Source organism: Tiliqua scincoides, chromosome 1 (genome assembly GCF_035046505.1).
Source record: "Tiliqua scincoides isolate rTilSci1 chromosome 1, rTilSci1.hap2, whole genome shotgun sequence".
NCBI classification, from domain to species: domain Eukaryota; kingdom Metazoa; phylum Chordata; class Lepidosauria; order Squamata; family Scincidae; genus Tiliqua; species Tiliqua scincoides.
The window spans coordinates 14712280-14725710 of record NC_089821.1 but is presented as its reverse complement, the minus strand read 5'-3'; the positions used below and the strand labels follow the sequence as shown (position 1 = coordinate 14725710).

Genomic DNA, 13431 nt, shown 5'->3' with positions numbered 1-13431 from the left:
ATAAAGATATACCTTATGATCTTTTACTGTGTTTTTAATAAATTCGAGACTACAGTTCTTAGGTAACAATTAGTGGTAGGTTATTTTTCAGGATCTGGCCCCAAGTAAAATCAGACAAAATTATAGTTAGATACTCCCCTAAGTTTAACACCCCCCCCCCGACTTATCCTAGGGCCATAGAATATTCCATGATTGTTTGTTCAAAACCTGCCCTTGACTTATCTGTGGTGTTGACTTATGGGCGGGTATCCGCAGTATTACTGGAGATCCTCTCACTGGGGCATTACTCGATAACCAGATACTGTCAGATAAAATTAGGAATTTATCAAGACATAAGCGACAAAGCTGGATCAGGGACCAAAGAGGCAGGTTTCAGGCCAGAAATATACATGGCAGGCAAATAGGCAGGACCGGAGTGAGAGTGAGACTTGCTTAGAAGGCAGGAGAAGCAACCAAGGCTACAGAACACAGGAAGGCCCTGCTGAAGAATTGCAAATACAAGTTGTTGGCCAACTGGCCTTCAGTGGCTTCTTCCTATTTCCTTTTGCTGAAGACTGGGGTTAAAGGGGCAGGCACGCCATGTGTTATAGGGTTAAAAAATGTTCCCTGTTTTCATGCTTTTGCAGCCACAACAATGTGAGGAAGAGAGCCCAAGTCTAAACATGTGGTCTGCTTGTATTCAAAAGCTACAATTGGCAAAGATTCCTGGGCACATGTTATTTTAGACACATACCTCTTCTCTATGCATTACTGTGAAGATAATATGCTGGGCATATAGGAACTTGTCTTCCCCTTAATATAAGATGTATCCCAGCAGGTGTGCTTAACTAAGAGCAGAACACAGTTGATTTCTCCTGACAGACAGTCCCAAAGCCATGTTGTGTGACAGCTTGTCTTTTTATCCCTGAACTATAAAAGCAAGACATACCTTAGTAAAGTTCCTCGTGCATTTTTACACATCAAACTACTGAGTAAATGGGAGAGATTGCATTATTTATGGTTTAATCGATCAACCTTAATTGCTCTCCACTTCTCCCTGCATGTTTGGAAGACAGACACCCTTGGACACATTTGTGGGAGGTGACCTTTTTCTCCCTCTCGCTTAAGTTTATGGACTAATCCAATGACAAGAATCTGCCTCCTTCACAAGTTCATGCAGCTTTTGAGTGGCAATTTGAGGCACAGGAGAGCAGATGTGAGTTAGAAGGGAAAAAAATTCAAATATATTCAACTCAATTGCTCATCAGGGAACCATAAGTTAACATCCCATGCATCCCAGTTATTATAGAAGACTTGCAATGCTGTTCAGTACCAGCAGCATAACAGACACCCACCCTACTTAGAAATACATAAAGTTCCAGGGGTCTGTCTGCACTGGCATACCTGGGGGGTCAAGGGGTGAAATGCCTGGGGAGCCACACCTACAGGGGCAGCACCCCCTTCCTCGCCCTTCCCACTTTCCTTGCCTCCATACAGAGGCCACTGGCTAGGGAGGCCATGTACAGACTTCCTGACCCTCAGGAAGCCTTCTAAGGTCTCCAGGGATTATCGGAAGGCCTTCAGAAGGCTGGAGGAAGACACACACCTCCTCAGGCTCTCAGATGACCCCTGGGGGCAGAATTCTCCTTGATGGGGAGGCATTTTGCAGCCCTGGCCCCACGCAGCACAGGGGCTAGGATTGCCACTATCTGTCAGTCATTTTGTTCATAAGTCCAACATCAGCTGGCAATAATGACAGTGACATAAGCTAAGGAAATTGAGATTAATTCAACAACATTTTAAATTCAAAGATTTTAATATCTTCTAAAGCAATTCAGCTAGTTTGCTGTTCCTTCTAATAGCTGACTAAATTGTAATTCCTTCTGTGCACTTAATTGTAACAACTGCATATAGCACTATTCATTCTGGTTGGTGCAGCCCTCTTGCTGGATGGGGCAGAGCTGATGTTATAGCCAACACAACAACCTGGCGTAAAACCACCACCACCACCCAGTGCTGGAGATCTGATCTGATGTGCCCAGTTCAAATGGGCACATTCAGTTTTGTTTAATGAAATACAAATTTCAACTGTGAAACATAATTTTAGGATGATGAAAGCTGCTATAGAGACTTCAACTTTGTGTTGCATTTTACTCTTTGTGGCAAAATGTTTTCTCCTCTTTAGGGAAGCTTACTATGACCAGGTTTGAGCGCTCCTAGTGCCAAAGCACATGTTGCAGGAAATGCCTGTGCTGGTCTGTGATTGCATGTCCCCATCTGCTCTTTCTAAATTATTAGAAAAGCATCCATTGACAGCCACTTCACTATGAGGAAGGACCTTTCCAAATCGTTACAAAGAGCAAATTGTATTATTAATGTGAACTACATACTACCTTTGTTGACATACTTGCATGTTCCCTGCTACAGGTAGATGGGACACTTGCCAAGGGCATTTGGGCAGTCCTGCATGTGGGAAGAGTTGGGAGTTATAACTCCCAGCGTGATCGCTCCACATCTACTTTCACTGCTGCAGGGAGTCCTGCTGCATGTCGCGCCGGGCTCCCCGCACCCCCGGGAGGCTGCAGGGGCTTGGGTACCCAAGCCCCTGCAGCCCCCCTGAGAGGCGCGATCCTGGGGATCGCGCCACTGCCTTCCCCCGCCCCTGCTGCCTCCCCCCTCCCGCCCACGCAAGAACTTAGTGGCTCTCCCAGAGAGTTTGAGAACCACTGGATTAAGTGATTCTTTAGAGGTCATTTTTCTTTCTTTAATGCTTTTGGTCAGCAACCAGTAGCTCTGGGGCCTATCCAGCTCCCACTTAGCATTCCCCCCAACAAACACGCACAAAGAGAGTTGGCTAAGAGTTAGCAAGGCCTGTGATTTTAGAACTTGCCAGCAGAACATTCTGAGAAGTGATAATGAGTGCTTGGCACATTTTTCTATACCCCTTCCTCTGACTTTCAGTGAGATGTACTGCTGCCCTGGACTTTAAAGAAGCAACTCTTGAGTCTTAAATCTCTAGGCTGCATAGAGATTCAAGGATGATCCTAAGCTCTTGGCTCACCAGAGCTTAGGAAGAAATTCAATCAAGGATTCTGACCAATGGATAAAATTGATACCCAGTTCTTTCTCTCTGCTATGTGGTGGTTAATTTACAGCAAGTTCAATCACCAGAATATCGTGCAGTGCGTTGGGGTGAGCCTCCAGACCTTGCCTCGCTTCATCCTGTTGGAACTTATGACCGGTGGAGATATGAAGAGCTTCCTTCGGCAGAATCGGCCACGGGTGGTAAGCCAGCCCTTCTTTCCTCTCTGTGATTTGATATTTTCTTGAAAGAGAGCCTATTGCCAATGCCCAGCTCCAGCCATCCAAATAAGTACCTTTCCATGCCCCAAGAGATCATTAAAAGATAGGTCTTCACTATGGACATGATTGACTTCTTTTCTGTCAGAAAGCGAAGAGAGAATTATAGCAAAGAAGAATAAGCTCCATTGGTAAATCAGTATTTTAACCTGAAAACTCCCTCCAACCAGTGGCGTAGCTAAAGGGGGGTGCAGCAAGTATTTCAGGTGCTGCAACACACCATGTAAGTGGCCCCTCCCACTCTCTATCAGAGCCATTTCAGGCAGTGATGGCAATGCATGTGTTCTGTTGCTGCCTGAAGTGGCTCCAGGAGCAAGTGGGAGGAACAGCTTACATGGTGCATTGTGGCATCTGCAGTAAGCAACCCATGCTACGTAGCTGAAACTAGACTAGAACTGCTCAGTTTAAACTAAAGCTGTAACAGAATTGCCCACAGTGTACCCCATTGACTTGAAGGTCATAGCCCCAGAATACATTTTTAAAAAGGGAACGCAGGCCCCCAAAATGCAAGGCAGTATAGAGATCTCCACACATTGCAGATCAGGTTGATGATAATGATATAGGGCCACTTGCATTACACGTAAGTGCAGACTGTACTCCAGAACACTCCAAGTTAGGGCACTTCCTCATCATCAACTTAAAATCTGTCCCAGGTTTAGTGGATGTTCATTGTTGCCTTGCTTAGAACTGGGTTATCTTGCCAAGCCCTAGTTGCAGTTTCTGTGTTGAATTGTACCACCCGGTGGCGTAGCTGGAGGGGGACGAAGCACTCAGCCTGGCAGGGGGGTGGGCAAGCTTCCCCTTCCTTCATATGGCTCCGTTTTGCCCCCCCCGCCGGGAATGGCTCCGAAGGGCTGCTCGCTCACCCTCCTGCCAGGGTGAGTGCTCCGCCCCCCTCCAGCTATGCCATCAGTACCACCTTTGGCAGACAAAAAGCCGGTGTCAACAACACACTTGCCTTGTGGCAAGTTGATATTCTGTGTGATATTTGTGATAATTTAGGATTTCCCCCCCATTCCACCATGGGAATCCACCTCAACTCCCTCATGGCACATTCTTGTATTAAAACAATTGTGTGCATTGTTAAGATCAGGTCAGATTGTCTCAATTCATAGTTCTATGCATCTGTACAACACATACGTAACAAGCAAAAAGCAGGTGAACTGAGGACACCTGAATTCAGTGCCAGTCTATGGAATTCCAGAAGAAGCTGTATACAAATTGCAGGTGAATCGTCCTTACTGTACCACCCGTATGGTAAGTTAGACAGAGTTAGGCAGTGATCTGTCACCTGACCTGCTTTCTAACCATGCCTTAGTCCTTATGGAATATTGATAGATCACGGCTGGCAGTGGATCATGCTCTAAAAGACATCAGTTCACATCCAGGCAAAGGGTGTAGGATGAGTACACAGTGGAGTTCAAATTTGCTGTGTCTGATAAACATGTGCTTCAGGCAGCTCCCCAGTTTGCCTATTCAGTTTCTTTCTACCTACCTTCCTACCTACCTACCAAGCAACCAACTTCCCTTTTATATTGATCTCTTTTTCCCCCCCTTTCTCCTTGTTATTTCCATGCAGACTCAGCCATCCACTTTGACAATGCAGGACCTCCTCAACATAGCCAGGGACATTGCTTGTGGTTGCAAGTATCTTGAGGAGAACCACTTCATCCACAGGTAAGAGAAGTTTCTTAGTAAAGTGCTGCAATCCTCTATTTGCTTTTCAGGGAGTCGTGCATGTGTGCTTCAGTATATAAGCATACATTTGCCAAGCAGATTTGAATTGGAATTGTACTACCTTAAAGAACCGCTGATGAAAGATGTCTGGAGAAAGAGGCAGGGTACCTGGTTTTCATTTCTATTAAGAAGCCAGTGGCTCTTCTTCTACTAGCAGTAAGAAAGGCAGTGAAATCTTTGTGATGCTGTGTGTTACATTTTCAAAGAGACACTTGGAAAAGATAGGTGATAAAACTTCCACTGATCTCCAGTCCTTGTTATACTTTCGAAAAATTTGGTCCCAGTTTCCGGCTCCATCATCTTCAGTTAAATAATATTTAATAGCAATAGTAGTAGTAATTAATAGTAGTTAATCACAGTATTAGTAGTTAACAGTGATCACATAATAGTTACTGGGAATGACATCTGCCATAGACCTTGTAGAGCCCCTGGCAGTTGGATTAGACAATTCTAGGCAAGGTGAACCAATGATTTGTCTCAGTGTGATGCAACTTCCTATGTTTCAACACCTTGCCATTCTTCTTGGATACCTGCATGAATTACAGATCTGAGATTCTTCATCTTGCCCACTAGATGGTAGTGTTGTGTGACCATAGAAGCTTGCTTTAGTTTTTTGTTGTGTTTTTTTTTTCATTTTCAGCATTCCTATACACTGTGTATGTTTGCAAATACATACTCCAAGCTCTCAAGGCAAACTGATGTTGGCTGCAATTCTATGCACACTTTTCCTGAGCACAGTGAGACTTGCTTTTGTGTAAGCATGCAGAGGATTGAGCTGCTTGATTCAAACAAGGCAAAATGTTTGCATTTGAAAGTGTTTGACAGAGCTGGAAGTAAGCCTGATCAGGCAAAAAAATGTTTGTGATGGCTGTTTCTCACAGTTGTACTTTAGCTTTTAATAAGTGTCTCTACCCTGTGGCATAGCTAGAGGGAGTGCAAAGCACTGAGTTTTGCAGGGAGCTTCACCATGGCATGCAAGTGGAGTGTATGCATTTTGCTTTTGTGGCCCAGAATGACTCCAAAGGGGATGGGAGGGAAGGGGCCACTAGCACGCCGCAGTGAGGCTCCCTGCGAAACTTAGAACTTTGCACCCCCTCTAGCTACACCTCTGTCTCTACCATTTCAGTTTTTGCATGGCTTGGTCTTATTTTAACAGGCTCCCCTGGTGAAATAGCCAAAAGATTAACTGCTAGGGTATATAAGTAGGGTATATCTGCTAGTTATTCCTAAGCATTTTCTTGGATTCCAGTTCTACATGCAAGGTAAGTATTACTGTCTCCATACTGCAGCTGGGGAGGTGGAACTGAGAGGGAGTGACTTGTCTGATGCTACCTAGTGTGAATCTGTGGCAGAGGTGAGATTCAAACTGGGGGCCTCCTGCTTTGCAGCTTAGCCACCTCATTCACGATGCCAGGTCAACAGCAAACCAGTACAGTAGTTGCTTACTATGTTTCACTCACCAGCCCCTCCAGGTGAAGTGACCATACAGGTGACCATTCAAGATTTCCTTAAACCCTCTTTCAGCTTATTTTCAATTATTCCTTCACAGGTACCCACAGCAGCACGGGAGCCCCTTTCCTGTTGTTCAGTCCTATGCCGCTGCAATATGCATACCAGGCACATGTGGGTGGGGCAAAGTCCAAGAGTATTTCTTGCCCGATCAGCACCAGGCTGGGAAGGACACCAAACAAGGGACATGTTGGGGCGGGGCGGGGCTGGGCTGTTCTGGGAAGGGCCAGCATTCTAAACTAAGAGCGCTACTCTTGTGCTCTCCGACAGTGTTTCCAGGCGACAAAGTCACAGCATCATGTCTCTTTTAACCATAAATGGTATTTGAATAAGAACATGTTAATAATTGTTAAAAGTACAGTTGGGGGAGTTCAGGAATAAGAGTTGATGTAATGCTCAAAGGATTAAGTACTGCATACTGTCAATTACATGTCTGTGGTCCCAAGTCAAGACTCCAGATTAATGGCTTCCACCTTCTGTCTGTGCATATATTTTCTTTTATAGGGATATAGCTGCAAGAAACTGCCTTCTGACATGCACCGGGCCTGGGCGAGTAGCCAAAATTGGTGACTTTGGCATGGCCCGAGATATCTACAGGTGAATATCTGGTATCTACATAAAAGCAGCTTTGCCTTTGGAGGTGGCCGAGGTTAATTAAATTCAGCCCATCTGTGCAGGTGCTGAGAATTTAGGCATGTCTGAAAACATTTAGCTGCAAGTGCAACCTAGTTTAGTTTTCTTGTTCCCACCCCCTTGGTTTTCCCTACACCTCCTGCCTACCTAGTGGCAGGGCTGCTGACAGAACCCTTCCACCGTCGCTTGGTCATGCAGGCACCCCCAGTGTGATCCATAGTGGAAAGGAGAGCATAGTAGACTGGGAGAGTGGCATGCCCAAACCAGAACTTGGCTTTGGGCCAAATCCTGTCCAACTTTTCAGAACTGTTGCAGCTGTGCCAATGAGGCATCCTATAGTGGGGAGTGGGACAGTCAAAAAGGCCTCCTCAAGGTAAGGGAACATTTTTTTCCCTGGGCTGAGGGCTGCATTGCAGCTGCATCGGCAGTGGAAAATTGGATAGGATTAGGTTCTTTGTCTATGTCGATGAAAGAAATGGACATGTTCCTGCTTTTGTGAACAGGCACTGAAAGCTGTTTATGTGCCTGCCTTCCAGGGGGAAATGCTGGGAGGTGGGGGGGAGTGGGCCTGCCTTGCTTGAAGCCTTCACAGTTCTCTTTCCTTGGCTGTGCCAGGGCCAGCTATTACCGCAAAGGAGGGCGAGCCATGCTGCCGGTGAAGTGGATGCCCCCAGAGGCTTTCTTGGAAGGCATCTTCACCTCTAAGACTGACACCTGGTAAGCGTGGTTAGGTTGCTGCTGTGAATCCAGCATGGAAAAGAAAGCTTAAACCCAGGTTAAGCAACTCAGATCACTGCAAGGAGCAGTTTGGTGTCATTATTGCTGCTAACAGGAAACAGCCCCCGAATGAGTGTGGGGTGATGTGGTCAGAATCTCCAGTTTTGCTTGGCAAGAGCAAGCATCTTTCAAAAACCAAGCTGCTTTTTATGTGTTTGCATTAAAACCAGCCACAACACAGTGCTGGCTTGTGTGATTCATGGCTCAGAATTGTGCAGGTTGGTAGATGCAAGACAAATTTGGCTTTTCAGTCTACAATACAGCATGAGTGCAGCTTGGCTCTCCGGGGAAAAGAAAGGTAGCTACTGATTGTGGTGTAACTGCAATTGCAGCAACTACACATGTTGTCTCCATTGCCCTTAGTTGTGTATTTTAAAACTCAGCCACTAAATGCAAAGTGACGCCAGCCTTATTTGGAAGTGCCAAGTTGTTGCTGTGGAAACAGTATATAACTGCCTGCCTTTCAGTGAACTCTAGCTTAGAGTTTTAGAGGAGTCCTTTCCTAGCAGCACTTTGTTTGCAGCTATTGATCTGAGGACTGAGACATTTAGGGTGGGCACTGTCCAACCTCATATCATCTGCTTTCAGTGGTACCCTGAGTATGTTTCTGACTTCCCCCACAAGAATAAAACATTTCAGAGCATATGCAACATAAGCATTTGGTGATATTGGGTGTCTGTCATACTTAAGACAAGGACATTTATATGAGAGTTATCACTCACATCTATAAAATGAGACAAAGTCAAGAGCCTTGTAAATATTTCTGTCTAGAGTGAACCAGATTTCTGTACTGAAATAAAACTGTTAAGGAACAGATTTAAGAGGATAATGGCTTGTGTTCATTGGTTTCTGCTAGGTCCTTTGGAGTCCTGCTTTGGGAGATCTTCTCCTTGGGCTACATGCCTTACCCTTGCAAAACCAACCAGGAAGTGCTAGAGTTTGTCACCAGTGGGGGCCGAATGGATCCACCAAAGAACTGCCCAGGGCCTGTGTAAGTATATTTTCCTTCTTAAAGCAACAAAAGGAAAAACACCAGGTCTCAAGGCCAGAAGGTGTTTGGTGTGAGTGACCGCTGCATCAATGAGAAATGTAAATTGTTTATATTCATGTTTCAAATGGAGCAGGATTGTGTACCGATGATATAATAAAACCCAGGCAACTGATTCTGCCTGCTATGTATAGAAAGTGCAAAGCACATTCAACTGCATCCTTTTGTCAAGAATAGAAAAGACAGGTTTATGCTTTCGTAAGAGAATTCCAAGAAGTGGGAGAGGAGAAAGCGGAAGACTCTCTTATGGTACAAGTCAGCCGTTCTCAAACATTTTAGAGGCCCTAGAGGCTGCTGCCTGATTTATAAATGCTGAGGGGTGTGGCTATAATGGTGATGGGTCAGCAGTGCCCCCCAAGTTTCAGCTTGTTTAATCTTTGATGCACATAGCACTGGCATAGCTAGAAGGGGTGCAAAGCGCTAAATTTTACAGGGAGCCTCACTGTGGCATGCAAGCACCCCCCCCTTCGGAGCCCTTCCCGACAGTGAGAGCAAAACGGAGGTATTCAGCTGTTTTGCTCCCACCACCCAGAATAGCTGCAGGCTCCAAAGGGAGGGGCTGCTTGTATGCCATGGTGGGGGTCCCTGTAAAACTTAGTGCTTTGCACCCCCTCTAGCTATGCCATTGGCACATAGCATAATCTGCCCTGTCAATTTCATGAACCACCAAAAATTAGTAATGACCCCCTACTGGATCCCAGACCCATAGTTTGGGAACTGATGGTATAGGTCAGGCGTGTCAAACATGAGGCCTAGGGGCTGGATGCAGCCCACTGAAGTTTTTTATCTGACCCTCAAGCTCTCAGCTGGTGAGCAGTGTTGAGGTGGCACTGCTGAAAGGGCAACCCACATGATAATTGGGCTCTCTTATATCTTGAAATATAATTAAGATTTGCATATTTGCTCTTCTGTTATTTGCAACAAATAAGTTCCTAAGTGAGAAAAAAGTGCTTATTCCTGGTCACGACCTGTTTAGTGACATCAATTCCTGCCTAATGACATCACCTCTGACCCTCAGTAGGCATCACGAATGCTATTCAGCCTGCTTTATGAAACGAGTTTGACAGCCTTGGTATAGGTGATATGAAAGTTTCTTGCACCTCTTTCCCCATCATAAAAGAGCATCTTAATTTTGCACTCTGCACAAAGTTAAACAGAGAGACTTTACATACCTGCTTAAAAACAGTGACCAGAATCACTGCTTTTCCTGACACTTCCTGATCTAAACACTTATACTCAAAACATTTACTGAGGCTCAGAACCAAACCGCTGAGAGAACAAGAAAATAGCAATACAAGGAGCTTTGTTTTTTTTTTTTTTAAAAGCCATTCTGATGTTGAATGTTTCTTGACTTTCTTTTCCAAGTTACCGAATCATGACACAGTGTTGGCAGCACAGTCCAGAGTACCGACCCAACTTCTCCACCATTCTGGAAAGAATCAAGTACTGCACACAGGTAAGGGTCTGCCTTGTAAAATGCAGCAGCCCCAAAACTGGTGGGGTGGAGAGAGCGATATGTTAAGCCAGGGTCCACGGCATGCATTCAAGAGCATTCTGAAGGCCTATTGGGCCTTTTTGGTCCCCACCTTTGTGCCTCTGAGAAGCTGTTTACAAAGGTTTGGTGCTTCTCTAAAGTGGGGGGGTGGCACAACTGGCTGCAGCCAGAAGGGAAGAACTAGTTCTCTCAACTTCCCCCCACCAAGAAACAGCAAGCGGAGAAGGGGTTAAAATGCATGAGTGTCTCTTGTCTGCATAAAATTATGCAGGGGATATATAGAGTGGATAGAGGGATGTTCTTTTCCCTCTCAGGGGACATCCACTAAAACTGAATGTTGGGAGAGTTAGGACAGAAAGAGAAAATATTTCTTTACCCAGCATGTAATTAGTCTGTGGAACTCCTTGCCACAGGATATGATGGCGTTTGGCCCCGGTGCCTTCTAAGGAGGATTGGACAAATTTCTGGAGGAAAAGTCCATCACAGGTCACAAACTCTGATGGGTATATTCAGTCTCTTGATTTTAGAAATAGGCTACCTCAGAATGCCAGATGCAAGGGAGGGCACCAGGACGCAGATCTCTTGTTGTCTTTTGTGCTCCCCGAGGCATCTGGTGGGCCATGGGATACAGGAACCTGGACTAGATGGGCCTTTGGTCTGATCCAGTGGGGCTCTTCTTATGTTCTTATTGTAGTAGCTGGAAGGTCTAACATGCTTGCTTGTATTTCAGGACCCTGACGTGATCAACACAGAACTACCCATTGAATGCAGCCCAACACCAGAGGATGAAGGAAGTGCTATGTTGCATCCAAATAGTTCCAGCGGGATGGTTCCTTTGCTAGGGAATCCTTCCCTTGCACCTCACCTGAGCCCCAGAACAACAGAAGACCATAATTCAGGGCATAAATCTGAACAGTGTCCACAGGAGCTGCTGGTAGAAAATCTTGCTAACTGGACCAGCAGAGAACCAAACATGCCTTGCTTCAATGATTCCAGCGGTGAGGCTTTGGCTCAGCCAATCCTGAACCGGAAATTGGAATTCAGTAGCCAACCAGCGCACAAGCTGAAGAATAAAACCAAAAACCTTTGGAACCCAACTTACGGGTCCTGGGTCCTAGAGAGCATTTGCCAGCCCAGTCTCAACTCCATGCCTCAAATAACTCAAGAGCGGGAGGATTCAGGCTTTGATGGGAACTGCAGCTCTTCCCCTAGTTCTCGGGCATCACCGGCCTCCCCAAGCCAGAGCCATTCTCCTCATATTGATATTGGTGGAATAGAACTAGTCAAGCTTCAGAATTTCCCCTGTGGCAATGTGAATTATGCTTATGATGATCTCTGTTTTAATACTGGCCAGCCTTCAACTTTGGCAGCAGAACCAGCCACAGTGTTGAGGAGTGCAAGCCTGCACAGAGAAGGCAAGCTCTTCACTAAACCAGAGGAAACTGCAAGGGAGCGAGACTCTGGTCTCTCCTTATCTGATGACTTGAATGTTACACCGGTATAGCAAGGGGCACTTCTCCAACAGGTCAGCATTTCACTTTGGGAGCGGGGCTGAGACAGCAATTAAATTTTTTGTCCTCTTCCTTCTCACCATGTTCTAAAAGCAGCTGGGTCAACACTGTCTTGCACTGGACTCCAGGGCTATGCTCCCGCTCGTCAAAATGATAAAATTGGCCTACTAAACCAGTGCTTGCGGTTACAGGCTGTGATGACGGTCCTGTTCACAATGAATGGGGTGCTACTAGTCCAGAGTAGTGGTTGCATCTGGTGAAAGATGGTTTCTACCATCAACTAAATAGGTAAGAAATGGCAAAACCATACATTGCCTATACCCAACAACATTGAGCGATCAGAGCATTCACAGTGAAAACGAACCAGTGTTAAGGTGTGAGCAGAAAATACTAGGTGTTCACCAAGAACATTTAAAATTCAGAAAATGAAATTTTTAATGCAAAAGCAGAATTATCTTTTTTGATTACTGAAAATTACTTTGCACCATAGAGTCTAACTCAGATGATCTTGGTTCTCAACCCTGGTGGTTTTCAGGAATCCCTTCATTGTATATAGAGAAATGAACTCTCTGTTAAGGAACTTTATTTTCAAGGAACTCTATTTGACTTTAGTAACTCATACAGCAGTAGTAGTACTTTTGTAAAGTGACAATTTAGGATTCAATTTTTGTATAACAGGAAAGATCTTCTAAGGTGAAACATGACAAGAATTGTTACTTGATGCAAGGCCAACAAGAAAGTTTAAGGAGAGCCTTGATTGAAGTGGGGTGGGGAGCATGTATTTGTATGGGTTACAGCACATCTACACTAGCTGCCCTATAGGGCAAGGTGAACTATGGAAAAATGGGAACTGAAAAGGTTCCTTTAAATTCTTGTTGTGGCTCACAATTCAAGCATTGTTTCTGGCAAAGTCTACCATGCTCACACAAAACACATCAGGGCCATTTCATGTGATTACAAAAGAAAGAATTCCACTTTGCCCCTCAATGAAACACTACACAGTTTGGAGCTGTCATTTGCTTCATGGTCTTGCATGCTTCAGCCTCTCACCATTTCACGTGCAGGCATTTTTACTCAGAATATCCTTTACAATAACATGTTTTAAGGCATATGTAGGTGCTTAAGTTCACTGACACCCCTACTTTGAGAGAGAAAATTCACCTTTACAGCAATACCTTGTACTTTTGTCTGGTTAGGGACATTCATTTTTGATGCATGTCAAAAATGGGTGAATGTCAAAGCATAACCTTATTTAGTTTGCAAATATATTTTGGCTGGGGGGAAAAAATAAATAACTATATAACACAAGTTAATGCATGCAAAACCTAAATAAGCAGAAATAAATGAAAAAGAGACACAACACTGAGAAATGTTGTGGAAGG

At 44.9% G+C, this 13431-nt stretch overlaps 1 protein-coding gene across 1 annotated transcript in view; it reads left to right on the top strand.

Annotated features, from left to right (window-relative positions):
* Positions 1 to 12042, top strand: part of LTK (leukocyte receptor tyrosine kinase) — a 147125-nt gene extending 135083 nt beyond the window's left edge. The window contains exons 23-29 of the mRNA XM_066613728.1: positions 3135 to 3264; positions 4919 to 5016; positions 7090 to 7182; positions 7834 to 7935; positions 8852 to 8986; positions 10409 to 10499; positions 11269 to 12042. Coding sequence (XP_066469825.1) covers positions 3135 to 3264; positions 4919 to 5016; positions 7090 to 7182; positions 7834 to 7935; positions 8852 to 8986; positions 10409 to 10499; positions 11269 to 12042 — 1423 coding nt within the window. The remainder of the gene's footprint in view (positions 1 to 3134; positions 3265 to 4918; positions 5017 to 7089; positions 7183 to 7833; positions 7936 to 8851; positions 8987 to 10408; positions 10500 to 11268) is intronic.
* Positions 12043 to 13431: the final 1389 nt, after the last annotated feature.